Genomic DNA, 18849 nt, shown 5'->3' on the forward strand with positions numbered 1-18849 from the left:
TTTATCTCTCTCTTTTTCTCCGCTCGCCCGCGCCCTCTCGCGCCGCGGCGTCTGCTTCCGGCCACGCCCACCGCGTCGGCGCGCGCGCGCGCGACTTCCGGTCCCAGAGTGCCCGAGGCCGAACCATGGACCACAATGGTGAGCGGGGAGATGCGGGGAGCTCCGTTGAGCGAGCCGGCCGGCCCCGCCGGCTTCGACTTCCGCGGCGCTCGAGCGGGGGATGGCGAGGGGTCTCGGCCTAGCGCGGCGGCCTAGCGCGCTGAGGCGGGGAAGCCCCGGAGCCGAGCGCGGCCTACCGCGGCCTGGCTCTGCCCTGGCCTTTTCCTTGCGAAGCCGGCTCGTTCGAGTTGTTTCGGTGGCCCGTGGCCGTGCTGAGGGCCTCCTCTCAGCGACGCGGCTCCTTCTGGGCTTCCCTTCCCCTCCCCGGGTTGCTTGGAGCTCTCCGTAGAGACGGGCTTGCTTCCCGTCTCTCCCTCTTTTCGGCAGGCCTTCCCCCCGTTCTCTGGAGGGTTTCTCCCATCTGGCCACTTCTAAGAGGCGTGGACTACAGCTCCCAGAATGCCCCAGGCTGGCTGGGGAATCCATCCATCAGAATAGAGCTGGAAGGGGCCTTTGGAGGTCGTCTAGTCCAGCCCCCCGCTCAAGTAGGAGACCCTATGCCGTTCCAGACAAGTGGCTGTCCAGTTTCTTCTTAAAAATCTCCACTGAACTTCAATCCAATCAATCAATCAGTTAGAATAGAGCTGGAAGGTACCTTTGGAGGTCGTCTAGTCCAGCCCCCCTGCTCAAGCAGGAGACCCTATGCCGTTCGAGACAAGTGGCTGTCCAGTTTCTTCTTTAAAATCTCCACTGAAATTCAATTCAGTCAATCAATCAATTAGAATAGAGCTGGAAGGGACCTTGGAGGTCTTCTAGTCCAACCCCCCCCCCCCCCGCTCAAGCAGGAGACCCTCAACCATTCCAGACAAATAGCTGTTCAACCTTTTCTTAAAAATCTCCACTGAAATTCAATCCAATCAATAAATCAGTTAGAATAGAGCTGGAAGGTACCTTTGGAGGTCGTCTAGTCCAGCCCCCCTGCTCAAGCAGGAGACCCTATACCATTTCAGACAAGTGGCTGTCAAGTCTCTTCTTAAAAATTTCCAGTGAAATTCAATCAATCAGAATAGAGCTGGAAGGGACCTTGGAGGTCGTCTAGTCCAGCCCCCCTGCTCAAGCAGGAGACCCTATACCATTTCAGACAAGTGGCTGTTCAGTCTCTTCTTGAAAATCTCCACTGAAATTCAATCAATCAATCAGAATACAGCTGGAAGGGACCGTGGAGGTCTTCTAGTCCAGCCCCCCGCTCAAGCAGGAGACCCTATACCGTTTCAGACAAGTGGCTGTCAAGTCTCTTCTTAAAAATCTCCACTGAAATTCAGTCAATCAGAATAGGGCTGGAAGGGACCTTGGAGGTCTTCTAGACAACAACCCCCCCCCCCGCTCAAGCCCTATACCAGGGCTGAGGAATTCTGGGAGTTGAAGTCCACAAGTCATAAAAGAGCCACCCCTGCGCTATACCATTTCAGACAGGTGACTGTTCAATTTCTTCTTAAAAATCTCCACTGAAATTCAGTTCAATCCAATCAATCAGAATAGAGCTGGACGGGACCTTGGAGTCTTCTAATCCAACCCCCCGCTCAAGCAGGAGACCCTCTACCATTTCAGACAAGTGACTGTCCAATTTCATCTTTAAAATCTCCAGTGATGGAGCGCCTGCAACTTCTGGTGGCAAGCTGTTCCTCTGGTTTAATTGTTCGCACTGTTAGGAAGTTTCTCCTTAATTCCAGGTTGCTTCTCTCCTTGATTAGTTCCCATCCATTGTTTCTTGTCCTGCCTTCAGGTGCTTTGGAGAATAGCTTGACTCCCTCTGCTTTGGGGCAGCCCCTGAGATACTGGAAGACAGCTATCCTGTCCCCCCTCGCCCTTCTCTTCGTTAAACTAGTCATACTCAATTCCAGCAGCCTTTCCTTTATGTGCTTTAAAATTGTAGTTCAAACACATCTGGTAGGCAACAAGTTGCATGCTCTGACAGCCTTCTGCTAGGGCATTTATGTTGCTGAAGATCTACGTCTCTCAGAGAGGAAACATTTTTTACCTTGGCTTTTTTTGCCCACTCGTAAATACAAATCGCCAAGTAATTCAGGCAAAGCCCCCAAAAAAAAGAATATTTATTTAGAGAGGCTGAATTATTTTTATAGAGTACAGAAAGAAACGACACATTTGGTATCTGTGATATGCCGGAAAGCAACAGATCAATAAGACATGGGTTACATGGGAGATTTAAACAATACTGAACACTGATTCCAGACAACATTCACAAGTGGCAAATTTGTGGGTTACGTTACTCTCTTCCCCAGCTGGGTTTGTATCTTCCAGACTTTTTGAAGGACATTCAGAATGCACATTCTATTGTTTAATTGCTGGACAAACGAGTTCTCGCATAGCAAAAGGAATAGCCTTGGTTCAGAAGAAAAACATGCTTTCCTAAAGTTAGAAAAGAGATCTCTAGACTATCATGCTTACAATTTCAGGTAACACCCACACAGTATGGGATGGCAAATTACTGTGTGAGAGAGAAATCTTTCAATGCTAGTCTTTGGAAAGCTTATGAATAAGTTAAGAAAGCTAGCTTCCTAGTGCTTCTTTTAATGTCTGGCACCAGAAAACATACACACACACGTTTAAACGCTGTTAGAGTTTTAACATTGTTTAGTGCGTGGAGTCCTTTTGTTTTCAGTCGTCGTGAGTTTAGTTGTATTTCTTTTGTTTTCTGTTCATTGACTTTTAATAGTTTCCAGTGGGATAGGCCTGTGACTCACGTTACAGCAAAAACAGTCAAGAATCTACACTATCTTAAAAATCGAAGCATTATACAAGAACATACAGTAATATATTTGTTGGGTTGTTTTTTTTTGGTAGTTATCAGTAGACTAGTCATTTTCCATTTGCTGCTGTTCTTATTGCAACACATTTTTAAAAAAAATTATATTCAGAGAATTTCTATCGTCAGTTGGCCTATTCCTAATATCAGTAAATGAAATAAAGCCTTTCCCCATTTCCATTAATAAATGTCAGGAATAATAATATGTTATCAACTGTCATCTACATGGCGGTTAGGTGATTAATTGTGAGCATTCCATTCCGCTGAGCAGAGGCCGTATAAAAATGGGCATAACATCTTTGGCCAGTGAGAGTTAATTTCAGTCTGTTCTGAAAAAAACTCACTGAATTGCTAGTGAAACAGCACAAATTAATTGTGCACAGCCTGACCCAGAAGTCATGTTACCAGTGTAAAATATAAACTTGACAATGTTGGCTTTGAAATTGATAATAGGAGAAGCCATTTGAACCGTGACACGACCGTGTAGAAATATTCTGTTGGTGAGTTAGTTGATTTACTAGAGAGGGTTCAGATCGCTTAAATTATCTGGTATGTTCTTAATTAGTATCGATGGAAACTCAGTTTTTGGCAGTTTTAAGATCATTTGAATAAGCATTGAAAACTTTTGCCTGTAGGGCTGTTGATTTTGTTGCATTTCGTGTCCCAGCTACATGACATCTGTGTACTACTGATTAAAATTCCCTCCTATCTTATCTTGATCAGGAAGAGTTGTATATCTTCTTACAGGCTGCTGTATTACAGTGTACAATAAAGTATACGATAGTTTTCTTTATCCAGCTGTTCCTTTTACAAGTTTATATACAGCGGTAGGTATTGCTGCATTGTTGATGTTTTGGATGGACTGAGTATAATATGTATTTGAAAATGTTAGAAATTTGAAGGTCCTATGGCAGTGATGGAGAACCTTTTAGAGACCGAGTGCCCAAACTGCAAGCCAAAACCCACTTATTTATCGTAAAGTGCCAACACGGCAATTTAATCTGAATACTCAGGTTTTAGTTTAGAAAAAACAATTCATACATTAACGTCTTTTGTCTTAAGAGAAAAACACAATAACAGAGCTTTCAATGATACAACTTTTTACTGAAAGGTAAAAGTTTGCATTTGGCATGCTTTTGAACAATTAATGTGATTTTTGCTGTTGTATGCATCCTGATAATTTGTCTAACCTTGGCTTATACCTTGTAAGTTTGAGAGCAACACATGCAGCACTCAGGTCATCTGTTAGTCTGTTTCTGGTGTCAGATTTGATATAATTCAAGGTTTGTTGCTCCGGAGGTTTGTTTTGGCTAGGAAGGGGCTTGGGAAATGGCTTTTTCCTGCGAAAACTTAGCCAAAGAGCGAGACGCGCGTGCCCACAGAGAGGGCTCCGAGTGCCGCCTCTGGCACGCGTGCCATAGGTACGTCACCACTGTCCTATGGGGTGAGAATCCCTTATGATTGGACAACACATCATGAACTAAATTAAATTCTCAGTTGTTTTGATAAGCAACATACATTTTCCCGTATATACTTCTAGTGTAAGTTGTAGGGTTTAACTCTCTTTTATGGTTTGGACCGTATTGATGCCAACATAAACTTTATTAACGGATGAGTTTCTTATAAACCTTGAAGATGAATAACTTTTACACATGCTAAAAAAGCACCGTCACGTTCTCTCTTTTTTGCGAGCGGAGGAACAGATCTGCTTCCAAACGGCTCTGAAAAGTACAGGATGGCTTGTTCAACGTGGCTATATATGATAGGTTCCCACATAACGGTAATTGTTCGTTTGTGGGTTCTATATTTTGTAGAGAAATCAATCAATTTCAGGTGTAAAAGTGCTTCATGGCAAAGGTAATCATGAAACAATGACTTCCGTACAGAATCCAGGGAACTTATAATCTAAAATTGTGCAGTGTGCTTGCCAACTAAAAAACACGGCAAACAGGAGAAGAGACCGGGACAGCTGAGCACGNCCCCCCCCCCCCCGCTCAGGCCCTATACCAGGGCTCAGGAATTCTGGGAGTTGAAGTCCACAAGTCATAAAAGAGCCACCCCTGCGCTATACCATTTCAGACAGGTGACTGTCCAATTTCTTCTTAAAAATCTCCACTGAAATTCAGTTCAATCCAATCAATCAGAATAGAGCTGGAAGGGACCTTGGAGTCTTCTAATCCAACCCCCCGCTCAAGCAGGAGACCCTCTACCATTTCAGACAAGTGACTGTCCAATTTCTTCTTAAAAACCTCCAGCGATGGAGCGCCCGCAACCTCTGGTGGCAAGCTGTTCTTCTGGTTTAATTGTTCGCACTGTTAGGAAGTTTCTCCTTAATTCCAGGTTGCTTCTCTCCTTGATTAGTTCCCATCCATTGTTTCTTGTCCTGCCTTCAGGGGCTTTGGAGAATAGCTTGACTCCCTCTTCTTTGGGGCAGCCCCTGAGATACTGGAAGACAGCTATCCTGTCCCCCCTCGCCCTTATCTTCGTTAAACTAGACATACTCAATTCCAGCAGCCTTTCCTTTATATGCTTTAAAATTGTAGCTCAAACACATCTGGTAGGCAACAAGTTGCATGCTCTGACAGCCTTCTGCTAGGGCATTTATGTTGCTGAAGATCTACGTCTCTCAGAAAACATTTTTTTCCTTGGCTTTTTTTGCTCACCCGTAAATACAAATCGCCAAGTAATTCAGGCAAAGCCCAAAAAAAAAAAAGAGTATTTATTTAGAGAGGCTGAATTATTTTTATAGAGTACAGAAAGAAACGACACATTTGGTATCTGTGATATGCCGGAAAGCAACAGATCAATAAGACATGGGTTACGTGGGAGATTTAAGCAATACTGAACACTGATTCCAGACAACATTCACAAGTGGCAAATTTGTGGGTTACGTTACTCTCTTCCCCAGCTGGGTTTGTATCTTCCAGACTTTTTGAAGGACATTCAGAATGCACTTTCTATTGTTTAATTGCTGGATAAACAAGTTCTCGTGTACCAAAAGGAATGGCCTTGGTTCAGAAGAAAAACATGCTTTCCTAAAGTTAGAAAAGAGATCTCTAGACTATCATGCTTACAATTTCAGGTAACACCCACACAGTATGGGATGGCAAATTACTGTGTGAGAGAGAAATCTTTCAATGCTAGTCTTTGGAAAGCTTATGAATAAGTTAAGAAAACTCGCTTCCTAGTGCTTCTTTTAATGTCTGGCACCAGAAAACACACACACACACACACACACACACACGTTTAAACGCTGTTAGAGTTTTAACATTGTTTAGTGTGTGGAGTCCTTTTAATAATAATAATAATAATAGTAAAGTTGGAAGGGACCTTGAAGGTCATCTAGTCCAACCCCCTGCTCAGGCAGGAAACCCTACACCATTTCGGACAAATGGCTGTCCAGTCTCTTCTTAAAAACTTCCAGTGTTGGAGCATTCACCGCTTCTGGAGGCAGGTGGTTCCACTGGTTAATTGTTCTCACTGTCAGGAAGTTTCTCCTTAGTTCCAGGTTGCTTCTCTCCTTGATTAGTTTCCACCCGTTGCTTCTTGTCCTGCCTTCAGGCGCTTTGGAGAATAGCTTGACTCCCTCTTCTTTGGGGCAGCCCCTGAGATATTGGAACACTGCTATCATGTCCCCCCTCGCCCTTCTCTTCGTTAAACTAGACATACCCAATTCCAGCAGCCGTTCCTTATATCCTTTAGCCTCCAGTCCCCTAATCATCTTTGTTGCTCTTCTCTGCACTCTTTCTAAAGTTTTAAGTTTTTGTTTTAAGTCGTCGTGAGTTTAGTTGTATTTCTTTTGTTTTCTGTTCATTGACTTTTAATAGTTTCCAGTGGGATAGGCCTGTGACTCACGTTACAGCAAAAACAGTCAAGAATCTACGCTATCTTAAAAATTGAAGCATTATACAAGAACATACAGTAATATATTTGTTGGGTTGTGTTTTTTTGGTAGTTATCAGTAGACTAGTCATTTTCCATTTGCTGCTGTTCTTACTGCAACACATTTTTAAAAAAAATTATATTCAGAGAATTTCTATCGTCAGTTGGCCTATTCCTAATATCAGTAAATGAAATAAAGCCTTTCCCCATTTCCATTAATAAATGTCAGGAAGAATAATATGTTATCAACTGTCATCTACATGGCGGTTAGGTGATTAATTGTGAGCATTCCATTCCGCTGAGCAGAGGCCGTATAAAAATGGGCATAACATCTTTGGCCAGTGAGAGTTAATTTCAGTCTGTTCTGAAAAAAACTCACTGAATTGCTAGTGAAACAGCACAAATTAATTGTGCACAGCCTGACCCAGAAGTCATGTTACCAGTGTAAAATATAAACTTGACAATGTTGGCTTTGAAATTGATAATAGGAGAAGCCATTTGAATGGTGACACGACCGTGTAGAAATATTCTGTTGGTGAGTTAGTTGATTTACTAGAGAGGGTTCAGATCGCTTAAATTATCTGGTATGCTCTTAATTAGTATCGATGGAAACTCAGTTTTTGGCAGTTTTAAGATCATTTGAATAAGCATTGAAAACTTCTGCCTGTAGGGCTGTTGATTTTGTTGCATTTCGTGTCCCAGCTACATGACATCTACATACTACTGATTAAAATTCCCTCCTATCTTATCTTGATCAGGAAGAGTTGTATATCTTCTTACAGGCTGCTGTATTAAAGTGTATGATAAAGTATACAGTAGTTTTTTTTGTTCAGCTGTTCCTTTTACATGTTTATATACAGCGGTAGGTATTACTGCATTGTTGCTGTTTTGGATGGACTGAGTATAATATGTATTTGAAAATGTTAGAAATTTGAAGGTCCTATGGCAGTGATGGAGAACCTTTTAGAGACCGAGTGCCCAAACTGCAAGCCAAAACCCACTTATTTATCGTAAAGTGCCAACACGGCAATTTAATCTGAATACTCAGGTTTTAGTTTAGAAAAAACAACTCATACATTAACATCTTTTGTCTTAAGAGAAAAACACAATAACAGAGCTTTCAATGATACAAACAACTTTTTACTGAAAGATAAAAGTTTGCATTTGGCATGCTTTTGAACAATTAATGTGATTTTTGCTGTTGTATGCATCCTGATAATTTGTCTAACCTTGGCTTATACCTTGTAAGTTTGAGAGCAACACATGCAGCACTCAGGTCATCTGTTAGTCTGTTTCTGGTGTCAGATTTGATATAATTCAAGGTTTGTTGCTCCGGAGGCTTTTTTGGCTAGGAAGGGGCTTGGGAAATGGCTTTTTCCTGCGAAAACTTAGCCAAAGAGCGAGACGCGCGTGCCCACAGAGAGGGCTCCGAGTGCCGCCTCTGGCACGCGTGCCATAGGTACGTCACCACTGTCCTATGGGGTGAGAATCCCTTATGATTGGACAACACATCATGAACTAAATTAAATTCTCAGTTGTTTTGATAAGCAACATACATTTTCCCGTATATACTTCTAGTGTAAGTTGTAGGGTTTAACTCTCTTTTATGGTTTGGACCGTATTGATGCCAACATAAACTTTATTAACGGATGAGTTTCTTATAAACCTTGAAGATGAATAACTTTTACACATGCTAAAAAAGCACCGTCACATTCTCTCTTTTTTGCGAGCGGAGGAACAGATCTGCTTCCAAACGGCTCTGAAAAGTACAGGATGGCTTGTTCAACGTGGCTATATATGATAGGTTCCCACATAAGGGTAATTGTTCGTTTGTGGGTTCTATATTTTGTAGAGAAATCAATCAATTTCAGGTGTAAAAGTGCTTCATGGCAAAGGTAATCATGAAACAATGACTTCCGTACAGAATCCAGGGAACTTATAATCTAAAATTGTGCAGTGTGCTTGCCAACTAAAAAACACGGCAAACAGGAGAAGAGACCGGGACAGCTGAGCACGAATCAGAGCAAATGAGGTTATAAGTCCAGGTAAAATCCTCAACTTACGACCACAATTGAGCCTAAAACTCCTGTTAATAAGTGAGACATTTGTTAAGTGAGTTTCGCCAAATTTTACGACCTTTCTTGCCACAGTTGTTAAGGGAATCACACCAGTTGTTAAGTTAGCAACACGGTTGTTAAGTGAATCTGGCTTCCCCCCCCCCCATTGACTTTGCTTGTCAGGAGGTCTCAAAAGGGTGATCACGTGACCCTGCGGACACTACAATAGATGATATAGATCAGTGGTTCTCAACCTATGGGTCGTGACCCCATTTGGGGTCGATCGACCATTTCACGGGGGTCGCCAGGCAAGGCTGTCCGCCATTTTCCCCCCTTTTCCGGCGGGTGCCTTACCTCCCTTGGGCTGGGCCAGCTGGTGGTCGGCCTGCTCCGTCTCTGCCGCTTGCCAGCTACGCCTCGGCCGGCGCAGGGGGCGGAACCACGCATGTGCGGCGCTCCCGGGCAGGGAAAGTCCTCGACTTATGACCGGTTTAGTCCTCGACTTACGACTGGTTTAGTCCTCGACTTACGACCGGTTGGGGTCGCGGCATTAAAAAGGTTGAGAACCACTGATATAGATGAAACCAGTTGCCCAGCGTCTGAATTTTGATCACGTGACCCTGGGGGTGCTGCAAAGGTCGTAACTCTGAAAAACGGTCCTAAGTCACTTTTTTCAGTGCCGTCGTAACTTCGGACAGTCACTACTAAATGAACTGTTGTGAGTTGAGGACTGCCTGTACTTCGAGTTTTATTTCAGCTGGAGGTGAGGACAGAGGGATTCAGCCAAAGATGTCACAGTGAAGGTGGATGGAGAAGAGAAGAGAAGAGAAAATAGAAGAGAACAGAACAGAAGAGAAAATAGAATAGAAAATAAAATAAAATAGAATAGAAAATAAAATAGAATAGAAAATAAAATAAAATAGAATAGAAAATAAAATAGAATAGAAAATAAAATAGAATAGAAAATAGAATAGAGAATAGAATAGAACAGAACCTCGGAGGTCATCTAGTCCAACCCCCTGCTCAGGCAGGAAGCCCTATATCATTTCAGACAAATGGTTGTCCAGTCTCTTCTTAAAAACTTCCAGTGTTGGAGCCTTCACAACTTCTGGAGGCAGGTTGTTCCACTGGTTAATTGTTCTGACTGTCAGGAAATTTCTCCTTAGTTCTAGGTTGCTTCTCTCTTTAATTAGTTTCCATCTGAGAAAGAAGCAACCTAGAACTAAGGAGAAACTTCCTGACAGTTAGAACAATTAATCAGTGGAACAACCTGCCTCCAGAAGTTGTGAATGCTCCAACATTCATGTGTGAGAGGAGACTTTACTGTCTTAAGTTGGTTTTGATATTAAAGAAGCAAAGCCTCAGTAACCTGAAGAAGATTGAGGTATTTAAGAGAATACTTCTTCTTTATCTCTTCCCTTACTGTGAATCAGTTTAACCGTTATTGTCTTCCTCCCTTCAGTGAAGAAAGTAGATGATAATATTGGGACCTCACTGAGAAGAAAGCTTTGTAATAATTAGTAGCAATCAAACCTGTCAAATTAACCATCAAATAAAATAAGCCGATCCTCAGTACTGTTGACTGTTCTCAAAATTCGTCCCGTCCTCCTGTTTCTGCAATTAAAGGATAATGTCCAAAAACTAGGCTGCGATTAGGTTGCAGAAATACAGCCTAGATTTGCGAAGAGGTCCACTGCTCCATCGGACCTGGAGAAATGGGAAACTTGCCAATCGCGTCGTGTGTGCATTTGTTGTTGTTGTTTTTATGCAGACAGTGACTTGCAAGGCACAAACAGTTCCGGGACTTTGGGGGGTCTGGATGTCCGTCGGCGTATTCCTATAAAGCTGATCTCCAAGCAGAACATCAAGGCCAAACCGACACCCCCTCGCCCTACAAGAAATATGAACAGGGTCCCTTCAAAGGCTGGAGACGAAGGTAAAACCCATTTGGACAGCGTTCTGTTGAAATTCTGGAATGTTTTGGGGTTTTTGGTTTTTTTTTTGCCCTTTCTGACATCCATTCATCATTTTTCTGAAGAGATGGATAGACTTTTCAGCTCAAGATGAATACAAAGACAGAGGAGAAGCCTCTGTCGGTCTGTGTATATCTGTCATGTGTGTTGTGATGTCTTTATTAACAGAGTGGACTTTTAGAGACACCTCTTCAGTTAGCATTCACATACAGGAGTGGCCAAAATTTTGGGAAAAGTGTACAGTTAGAAATGCCACCTTTGGTTAAGTTTCCACCCATTTTTCTTCTAATTTCTTTATAACTGTAGCCTTGTTCACTTAATAATAACTATTTTACATCGCTTTCTGGGCGACCAGTCAACTCTTTGCACCACTGCTTTAATTTTATTACGTTTTACAAGCTCACTAAGTGAAAGAACACAAAAAAAACCCCAACCAACTCTATAGCCATCACATAACACACTGACAAATGTCCTCCTCTCAGCGTCAATACATGAGATCAATAACTGGATCCTACTGTGATCCGATTGGCTCATTGCCACAACAAGAGGACACCTGATTGGCTCTCTAAACACTCATGCTCATTGGCTACAATCAGATGAAGGAAAGCTACCTGATACCAACCTAAGCAAGTTGTGCTTCCTTTTTCTGGTTATTTGGTTATAACTTTTCATAGAATGCAGTACAGATAATTGAACAAACTATGTTGCATTACGTTCTTGATTAAATTATTTTTCCATTGATATATAATTTTATGATACTACTCCCCCCCCCAAAAAAAGTGGTGTTATTAGCCATCAAAACTCAAAAATACACTTTTCCCAAAAGGTGTCCACAATTTTGGCCACTACTGTAGGTCTTGAGTCATTTAGAATGATAGAATAGACTGTAGCTGGAAGGGGGACCCTGGAGGTTTTCTAGTCCAGCCCCCTGCTCAAGCAGGAGAACCTACACCATCTCAGACAGGTGGATGTCCAGTCTCTTCTTGAAAATCTCCAATGATGGAGCGCTCACGACTTCTGGTGGCAAGCTGTTCCACTGGTTGATTGTCCTCACTGTCAGGAAGTTTCTCCTTAGTTCCAGTTTGTGACTGACTCCTTTGATGAGTGTTAAGAGGATGATGAAAAAGTATCTTTGCAATCAACCCTCCCATGTACAAAATTTGCAGGTTTGCAAGCAAAGGAAATCAGAAGTAAGATCATAACCGCAATTGGCGGTTTCCTTTAGCAACTGCTTCACTTAACGGCCGGTCCTAATTGCGGTTGCTAAATGAGGACTAACTGCACTTAGGTTCCATCTTTCAAATACTGTTGGCATTAGTCTCTTACGTGGCCTCTTTCTGCCCTGTCATTTCCAATATGGATGATGAATAATATCCAAGCGTGTATTTTGATTATGGAGAAAACATTTCAGTTATATTGGAATTGGTATTGCAGGGAGCGATAGAATCCGAGTCAGCCCGGACAGGTGTATTTATCCGAATTAACTGTGCCACTCTGACTTACAATGAGATTGGGAAATTCTAATTCATTTTTAGGCTAGAATTTTACCGATTAGGGTGAGAGCTAACGCCGAAAATTTTGTTTTTGACTTTTGTTTTCCATAAGAGTTTGATTACAACGATGAAGAACGGTATGAGTGCAAAGGTGCGGACGTGTTTAGCAACCAGCGAAGATTCCCTGGGCTCCTCTTCTGGGACTTCAAGGTATGGGAATTGACTCAAGAGTAAATAACATGTTAGCTTGCTTATACAAATTCAGATGTTTCCACCAGGAGTTCGCTCCCTTTTTAAAAAAAACACAGTGGGAATTGTGTGTTAATAAATGTGCAATAGCGATCTAACAAAACGCTATTGAAAATTTTAAGAAAACCGAATTACAGAAATGGCTGCTATACACTACTATAAAAAGTTGAGCCCGAAATGTTGTTGTTTTATTTTTTTTTTCTGCGCTACAAAGAGCACAAAAACAATGCTTTTCTTTAATCTTCCCCCTTTCTCCTCTCCCCCTTTTTCCTCCCTTTTTCTTTCATTTCATTCGTCTTTGTATTTTATATTTCGAGAACCTAATCGAATTGGTAAAAGCTGAAAAGTTTTAACAAAAATCGGGGTTTTCTAAAGATGCGTTCGCTAAGTCTGTAAGCACAGGATGACGATCGGCTAATGAAACACAATATTTGTATTTTGGCAGCTAAATCTACTCGGAGAGAAGGATGACACCCCAGTCCATTTCTGTGACAAATGTGGGTTACCCATTAAAATGTACGGGCGCATGGTAAGTCAAAAGATTTGATGCCTTCCATCGTAGTCCTGATACCGAGAACGGTGTGTGTTTTCTTTCTGAAAAAGGATGCTGTATTCTGTCGATGTGTCAGAGCCCTGTTGAATGGGATGTTGTGTGAGATGAAAACCAACACACACAAACGGTTTTGGGTTGGCTTTAAATAATGGGGTGGGCAAGCTGAAGTCTACGGTTTTTCAGTATCCTTCTTTTGATAGCCTTTGCAGTTGTCACCAACTAGAATGACTGGAAATCAGTGGCGGGGTTTCTTAACACTTTGAGGAGAGAAAAGGCAGAAATGAGGGGGTCCTTGGCGCTCTCTGAGCTTGGTTTTTTTCTTGCAGACGTTTCATTGCCAAACTAGGTAACATCATCAGTGCTAGAAGGTTATGGGGTTTGCTTTCATTTGAACATCTCATTCCCTTCTAGCAGAGATGATGTTACCTAGTTGGGTAATGAAATGTCTGCAAGAAAGCCACCAAGCTCAGAGAGCACCAAGGGCCAAGATAGATTAGATAAATAAATAGATTAGATAGATCAGGGGTAGGCAACCTTGGCTCTTTTATGACTCGTGGACTTCAACTCCCAGAATTCCTGAGCCAGCCATGCTGAGGGAAAAGGGAGAGGTTTCCAAGCTGAGCCATGCTGGCTCGGGAATTCTGGGAGTTGAGGTCCATGAGTCATAAAAGAGCCAAGGTTGCCTACCCCTGAGATAGATAGATAGATAGATAGATTGATAGATAGATAGATAGATAGATAGATAGATAGATAGATAGATAGATAGATAGATAGATAGATAGATAGATAGATAGATCAAAATGACCCACAGATCATCCCAATACTATTTTTTAAAAGATGTCTGCTATAGTCCATCCAGCCTTTGTGTCTGCCATTCATTATATATACATTTCAAAAGTAAAAGGTTTTGTATAACCTTTGAATGTCCAGCAGAGGGAGAGAGAAAAGCAGTCAAATCATATATAAATATATTTTCATTGTCCTAGTCCAGGGGTCTTCAAACCTGGCCCTTTGATGACTTGTGGACTTCAACTCCCAGAATTCCTCAGCCAGGTACGCTGAGGGGAAAGGGAGAGGTTTCCAAGCTGAGCTATACTGGCTCAGGAATTCTGGGAGTTGAAGTCCACGGGTCATGAAAGGGCTAAGTTTGAAGACCCCTGTCCTAGTCCTTTGAACAATTCAGGCACAGGCATTTTTATTTCTAGGTCACTTTGTTTCTTTTGGTATTATTAGTTGATATTCATTAATTGCTCCTCAGTTGCTAAACAATCTTTGTGCGTGTGTATGTGTGTGTATAAATAAATTATTTGGATGTAAAATCGAAATGTAAAATAAGAATAGAAAACACTGTCCTGTTTTAAAGGGCAGATTTAGCAAAGTTCATCCATTCCTTCATTCATTCACTGAAGCAATTAAAAGAGTTGTCTATTTTTGTGTTGTTTTTTTTAAATAGATACCCTGCAAGCACGTTTTCTGCTACGAGTGTGCGCTCTTACACGAGAAGAAAGGGGACAAGATGTGTCCGGGGTAAGTTTTCTCAAGGAGCGTTTTTGTGGGGAGCTGATAATCTGTCATTTATTCCTGATCTTTACTCGACTCCATTTTGAGGCACGAATCAGCTCTCTTTCGGAGCCGAGAAGAAAAGACGTTTGTGATTGGACCACATTTGCTCTGCGTTTGGATGGCACTGGACACCTCCAAAGAAATACTCATTTTAGGGTTAGCTGACAGCAGTGAGGCTTCCACTCTACAGCACGTTATAGCAGATAAATGGATCAGAATACAATAATCAGCCTGTGGTTCATTAGACCCAGTGGCATTATGGAATTCCAGATAAAATCCATTGTTTATTACCGTCTTTCCCTCAAAATAAGACCCAGCTGGAAAATAAGACCCAGCGTGATTTTTCAGGATGCTTGTAATAGAAGCCCACCCCCAAAATAAGTCCCAGTTAAGATCATCAGCCAGACGGACGCATTTAGTACCGTATTTCCCTGAAAATAAGACCTAACCGGAAAATAAGACCTAATGCAGTGATGGTGAACTTTTTAGAGACCGAGTGCCCAAAAACTGGCCCTGCCCCTACTCCACCCCGTGCCGTGCCCCTGCTCCGCCCCCACCCCGTCCTCCACCCTGCCTGCCCGCAGGGCCACTCCCCGCCTCCAGGGCCTGCCGCAGATCGCCCAGGTAGCCCAGCAGCACCATGGCGGCCACGCCCTCTGCCTGCGCCCCGCAGCATCAACTGTGCGGGATGGGGCGTGAGGGCAGAGTCTTGTCTATGCTGCCTGGCTGCCATGTCTTTGGCTGTGCTGCTCCGTGTAGACCACACTCGGGGGCGACTCTCCTCCAGGGGGGCTGCTGGTGAGGTGGTCGTGGGGGGCGGTGAGGCTGGGGCAATGGCACGTGTGCCCACAGAGAGGGCTCCGAGTGCCGCCTGCGGCACGCGTGCCATAGGTTCACCACCACTGCCCTAATGCATCTTTTGGAGCAAAAATTAATATTTTCGCGGAAACAGGATATCGTCCTATCGTCCTACATCTCCATCAGCTCAGTGCAAACTCCAGTTCAGAACCAAGAGCCAACACAGAATACAATAATTGTACTTAAAGAATATAGGCAGTCCTCAACTTACAACTACAATGGAGCCCAAGATTTCTGTTGTTCAGTGAGATATTTGCTAAGTGAGTTTTGCCCCATCTTACGACCTTTCTTACCACCGTCGGCAAGTGAATCGCTGCAGTTGGTAAGTCAGTAACCCGGTTGTTAAGCAAATCTGGCTAACCCCACTGGCTTTGCCTGTCAGAAGGTCGCAAAAGGGGATCACGTGACCTCCCCGGGACACTGCGACCGTCATAAGTATGAACCAGTTGCCCAGCATCTGAATTCTGATCACATGACCACAGGGATAATTCAATGGTTGTAAGTATGAAAAACGGTCATAAATCACATTTTTCAGTGCCGCAGTAACTTTGAACGGTCATTAAGCGAACTGTTGTAAGACAAGGACTACCCGTATACAGGGAATCCTTGACTTAACAATCGTTCATTTAGCAACAATTCAAAGTTACAGCGTCACTGTGAGGAAAAAAACCCGGTCCTCACAACGGTTCATTTAGTAACAGTTCAAAGTTACAGCGTCACTGTGAGGAAAAAAACCCGGTCCTCACAACGATTCATTTAGCAACAGTTCAAAGTTACAGCGTCACTGTAAGGAAAAAAAAAACCCGGTCCTCACAACCGCTCATTTAGCAACAGTTCAAAGTTACAGCGTCATGGTGAGGGGGAAAAAACCGATCCTCACAAACATTCATTTAGCAACAGTTCAATGTTACAGCGTCACTGTGAGGAAAAAAACTGGTCCTCACAACCGTTCATTTAGCAACAGTTCAAAGTTACAGCATCACTGTGAGAAAAAAAACCCCGGTCCTCACACTGAAGCCATCACAGCATCATCCCCAGTCACATGATCGAAGTTTGGGCCCTTGGCAACCATTTAGAGCATCCCGGGGTCATGTGATTGCCACTTCCAACCCTCCCAGCTAGCTTCCCACAAGCAAAGTCAGTGGGGGGAAGTGGGACGGGATTGACGTAACGCCTGCATGCTTCACTTAACTGCAGTGATTCATGGTGGCCAAAAACGGGCGCAAAATCGAGCACAGCTCACTCAACACCCGCCTTGCTTAGCAACGGAAATTCTGTTCCCAGCTGCGGTTGTAAGTCGAGAACTGTACTGTCCCCTCTGTTTTGGTTTGAGTAACAGCAGTGTCTGCCAACCCACTCTTCTTTCTTTCTCTGATCCAGCTGCAACGAGCCGGTGCAGCGAATTGAGCAGTGCCTCCGCGGCTCTCTGTTCATGTGCAGCATCGTGCAGGGCTGCAAGAGAACCTACTTGTCTCAGAGGGACCTCCAGGCTCACATCAACCACCGGCACATGAGAGCCGGCAAGCCGGTGGCGCGTCCTCCTCTCGAACCCGTCCACCCTCCTATCGCTCCTCCTCCAGCGGAAATCCCGGAGCGGTTCATTCTGCCGCCCGAGAAGCATCACCTGAGCCACCTCCCGCCGAAGCAGCACCTCCTGATGCCGCCCCCACCGCCGCTGCAGCACGTGTCCCACGAGCATTACAACCAGCCCCACGAGGACATCCGGGCCTCCCCCGCCGAGATGTCCATGGCGCCGCCTCCCCCTCGCCCCGTCAACCAGGACACCTTCCGCATCTCCACCCGGAAGCACAGCAACCTCATCACCGTCCCTATCCAGGACGATTCGAGCTCCGGCACTCGCGAGCCGCCCCCGCCGGGCCCGGGCCCGGCTCACCACCACCCCGAATATCAGGGCCAGCCCGTGGTGTCCCACCCGCACCATATCATGCCTCCCCAGCAGCACTACGCCCCGCCCCCTCCTCCCCCGCCCCCCATCAGCCACCCCATGCAGCACCCTCCCCAGGGGGCAGGTACCCCTCACCTTGTTTACAGCCAAGCCCCACCCCCTCCGATGACCTCGGCTCCTCCCCCTATCACCCCGCCTCCTGGACACATCATCGGGCAACTTCCTCCTTACATGAACCACCCTCCCCCTGGGCCGCCGCCCCAGCACGGCGGGCCCCCCGTCAACGTCAACGCACCCCCTCCTCACCATTACAACCCGAACGCTCTGCAGAAGTTCAACGAAGACCAAGGAACTCTCAGCCCGCCGTTCACTCAGCCCGGGGGGATGAGCCCAGGCATATGGCCAGCTCCGAGGGGGCCGCCCCCGCCGCCCCGAATGCAAGGCCCGCCTTCTCAAGCGCAACTTCCGGGACCTCACCACCCCGACCAAGCCAGATACAGGCCATACTATCAATGATAGTCGTTAACGATTGGAACTAAAACACGATCGAAGGATAACGTGTTCTAAGCAGAAGCCTTTTCATGAATTCCGACTGTTTAAGGAGCTCTCTTTTCTGTTTTTTTGCTTTGTTTCTTGAAGAAGGAAAAAAAAAAGGTAATTTCTGACTATAATGCTCTCGGGGGGATTTAAAGCTTAATATTTTTTGTTTTTGTTTTTTAAAAAAGAAAACTTTGATTATAGGATTCTTGACACCTGGTACCCTGTAAGCTAAGTGGCTCTGTAGCGGACAGCAGCGTTTTAAAAGATTTTTGTATCCCTAGTCTGACTGACTTGTCCCAGAGATTATAAAACGTTTATAAAGGCCTCCCGACAACCACATTTACTGTACCACTTTAAAGTATTTTTGGTTAAATCTGGATAGTTTCGTTGTGATACTTTTTTTTGTGTCAAGCCGTGTATAATTAAATTTATTGTCCAAAACTGCTTGCTCTTTTACGTGAGATTGGGGTGGGCCGAGGAGTAAAGAGAAATGATTTGATTTTCTTTATTATTCTTCTTCAAGCTGGAAAAATGAAGTTTTTTCTAAGGAAAAGGCTTTGATTGATTCTGAAAATAAGGGCGGCCTGAAGTTAAAATCGTCTTTTGCGTCAGTTCAACGCACAGTATTTATATTTCACCAAGCATCGAAGCAACATGTTATATTCAAACACTGGCGTTATTTTTGGTTTTACAGTGGATTAGGCTTGTGTGGGTCAAGGAGTAGTATTAAAGCAGAGAGAAAAACCTGGAGTAAATATCTACAGATTAACAGATGGCTGTTCCTGTGAGTTAAAACCAGCCATGAATCACAGCACATTTATTATCTGATCTGATTTAACAGAGGGTCACAAA

The 18849-nt window shown here is 44.0% G+C and overlaps 1 protein-coding gene across 1 annotated transcript; it reads left to right on the forward strand.

Annotated features, from left to right (window-relative positions):
• The first annotated feature begins 125 nt into the window (after nt 1-125).
• Nucleotides 126-18154, forward strand: CBLL1 (Cbl proto-oncogene like 1). Its single transcript, XM_015828094.2, has 6 exons — nt 126-138; nt 10634-10798; nt 12441-12538; nt 13023-13106; nt 14584-14657; nt 16932-18154. The coding sequence occupies exons 1-6, from the start codon at nt 126-128 to the stop codon at nt 17971-17973; spliced, it is 1476 nt and encodes a 491-aa protein (XP_015683580.2). The 3' UTR covers nt 17974-18154.
• The last annotated feature ends 695 nt before the right edge of the window (nt 18155-18849 follow it).

The sequence above is a fragment of the Protobothrops mucrosquamatus genome, unplaced genomic scaffold (genome assembly GCF_001527695.2).
Source record: "Protobothrops mucrosquamatus isolate PMUCROS unplaced genomic scaffold, P.Mucros_1.0 scaffold4219, whole genome shotgun sequence".
NCBI classification, from domain to species: Eukaryota; Metazoa; Chordata; class Lepidosauria; order Squamata; family Viperidae; genus Protobothrops; species Protobothrops mucrosquamatus.

Excerpts from the sequence above, each read along its gene's own strand:
- CBLL1 (XM_015828094.2), top strand. Across the intron at positions 13,107-14,583 it reads TTAAAATGTACGGGCGCATG|ATACCCTGCAAGCACGTTTT; the intron begins GTAAGTCAAAAG and ends TTTTTTAAATAG. Across the intron at positions 14,658-16,931 it reads GGGGACAAGATGTGTCCGGG|CTGCAACGAGCCGGTGCAGC; the intron begins GTAAGTTTTCTC and ends TCTCTGATCCAG.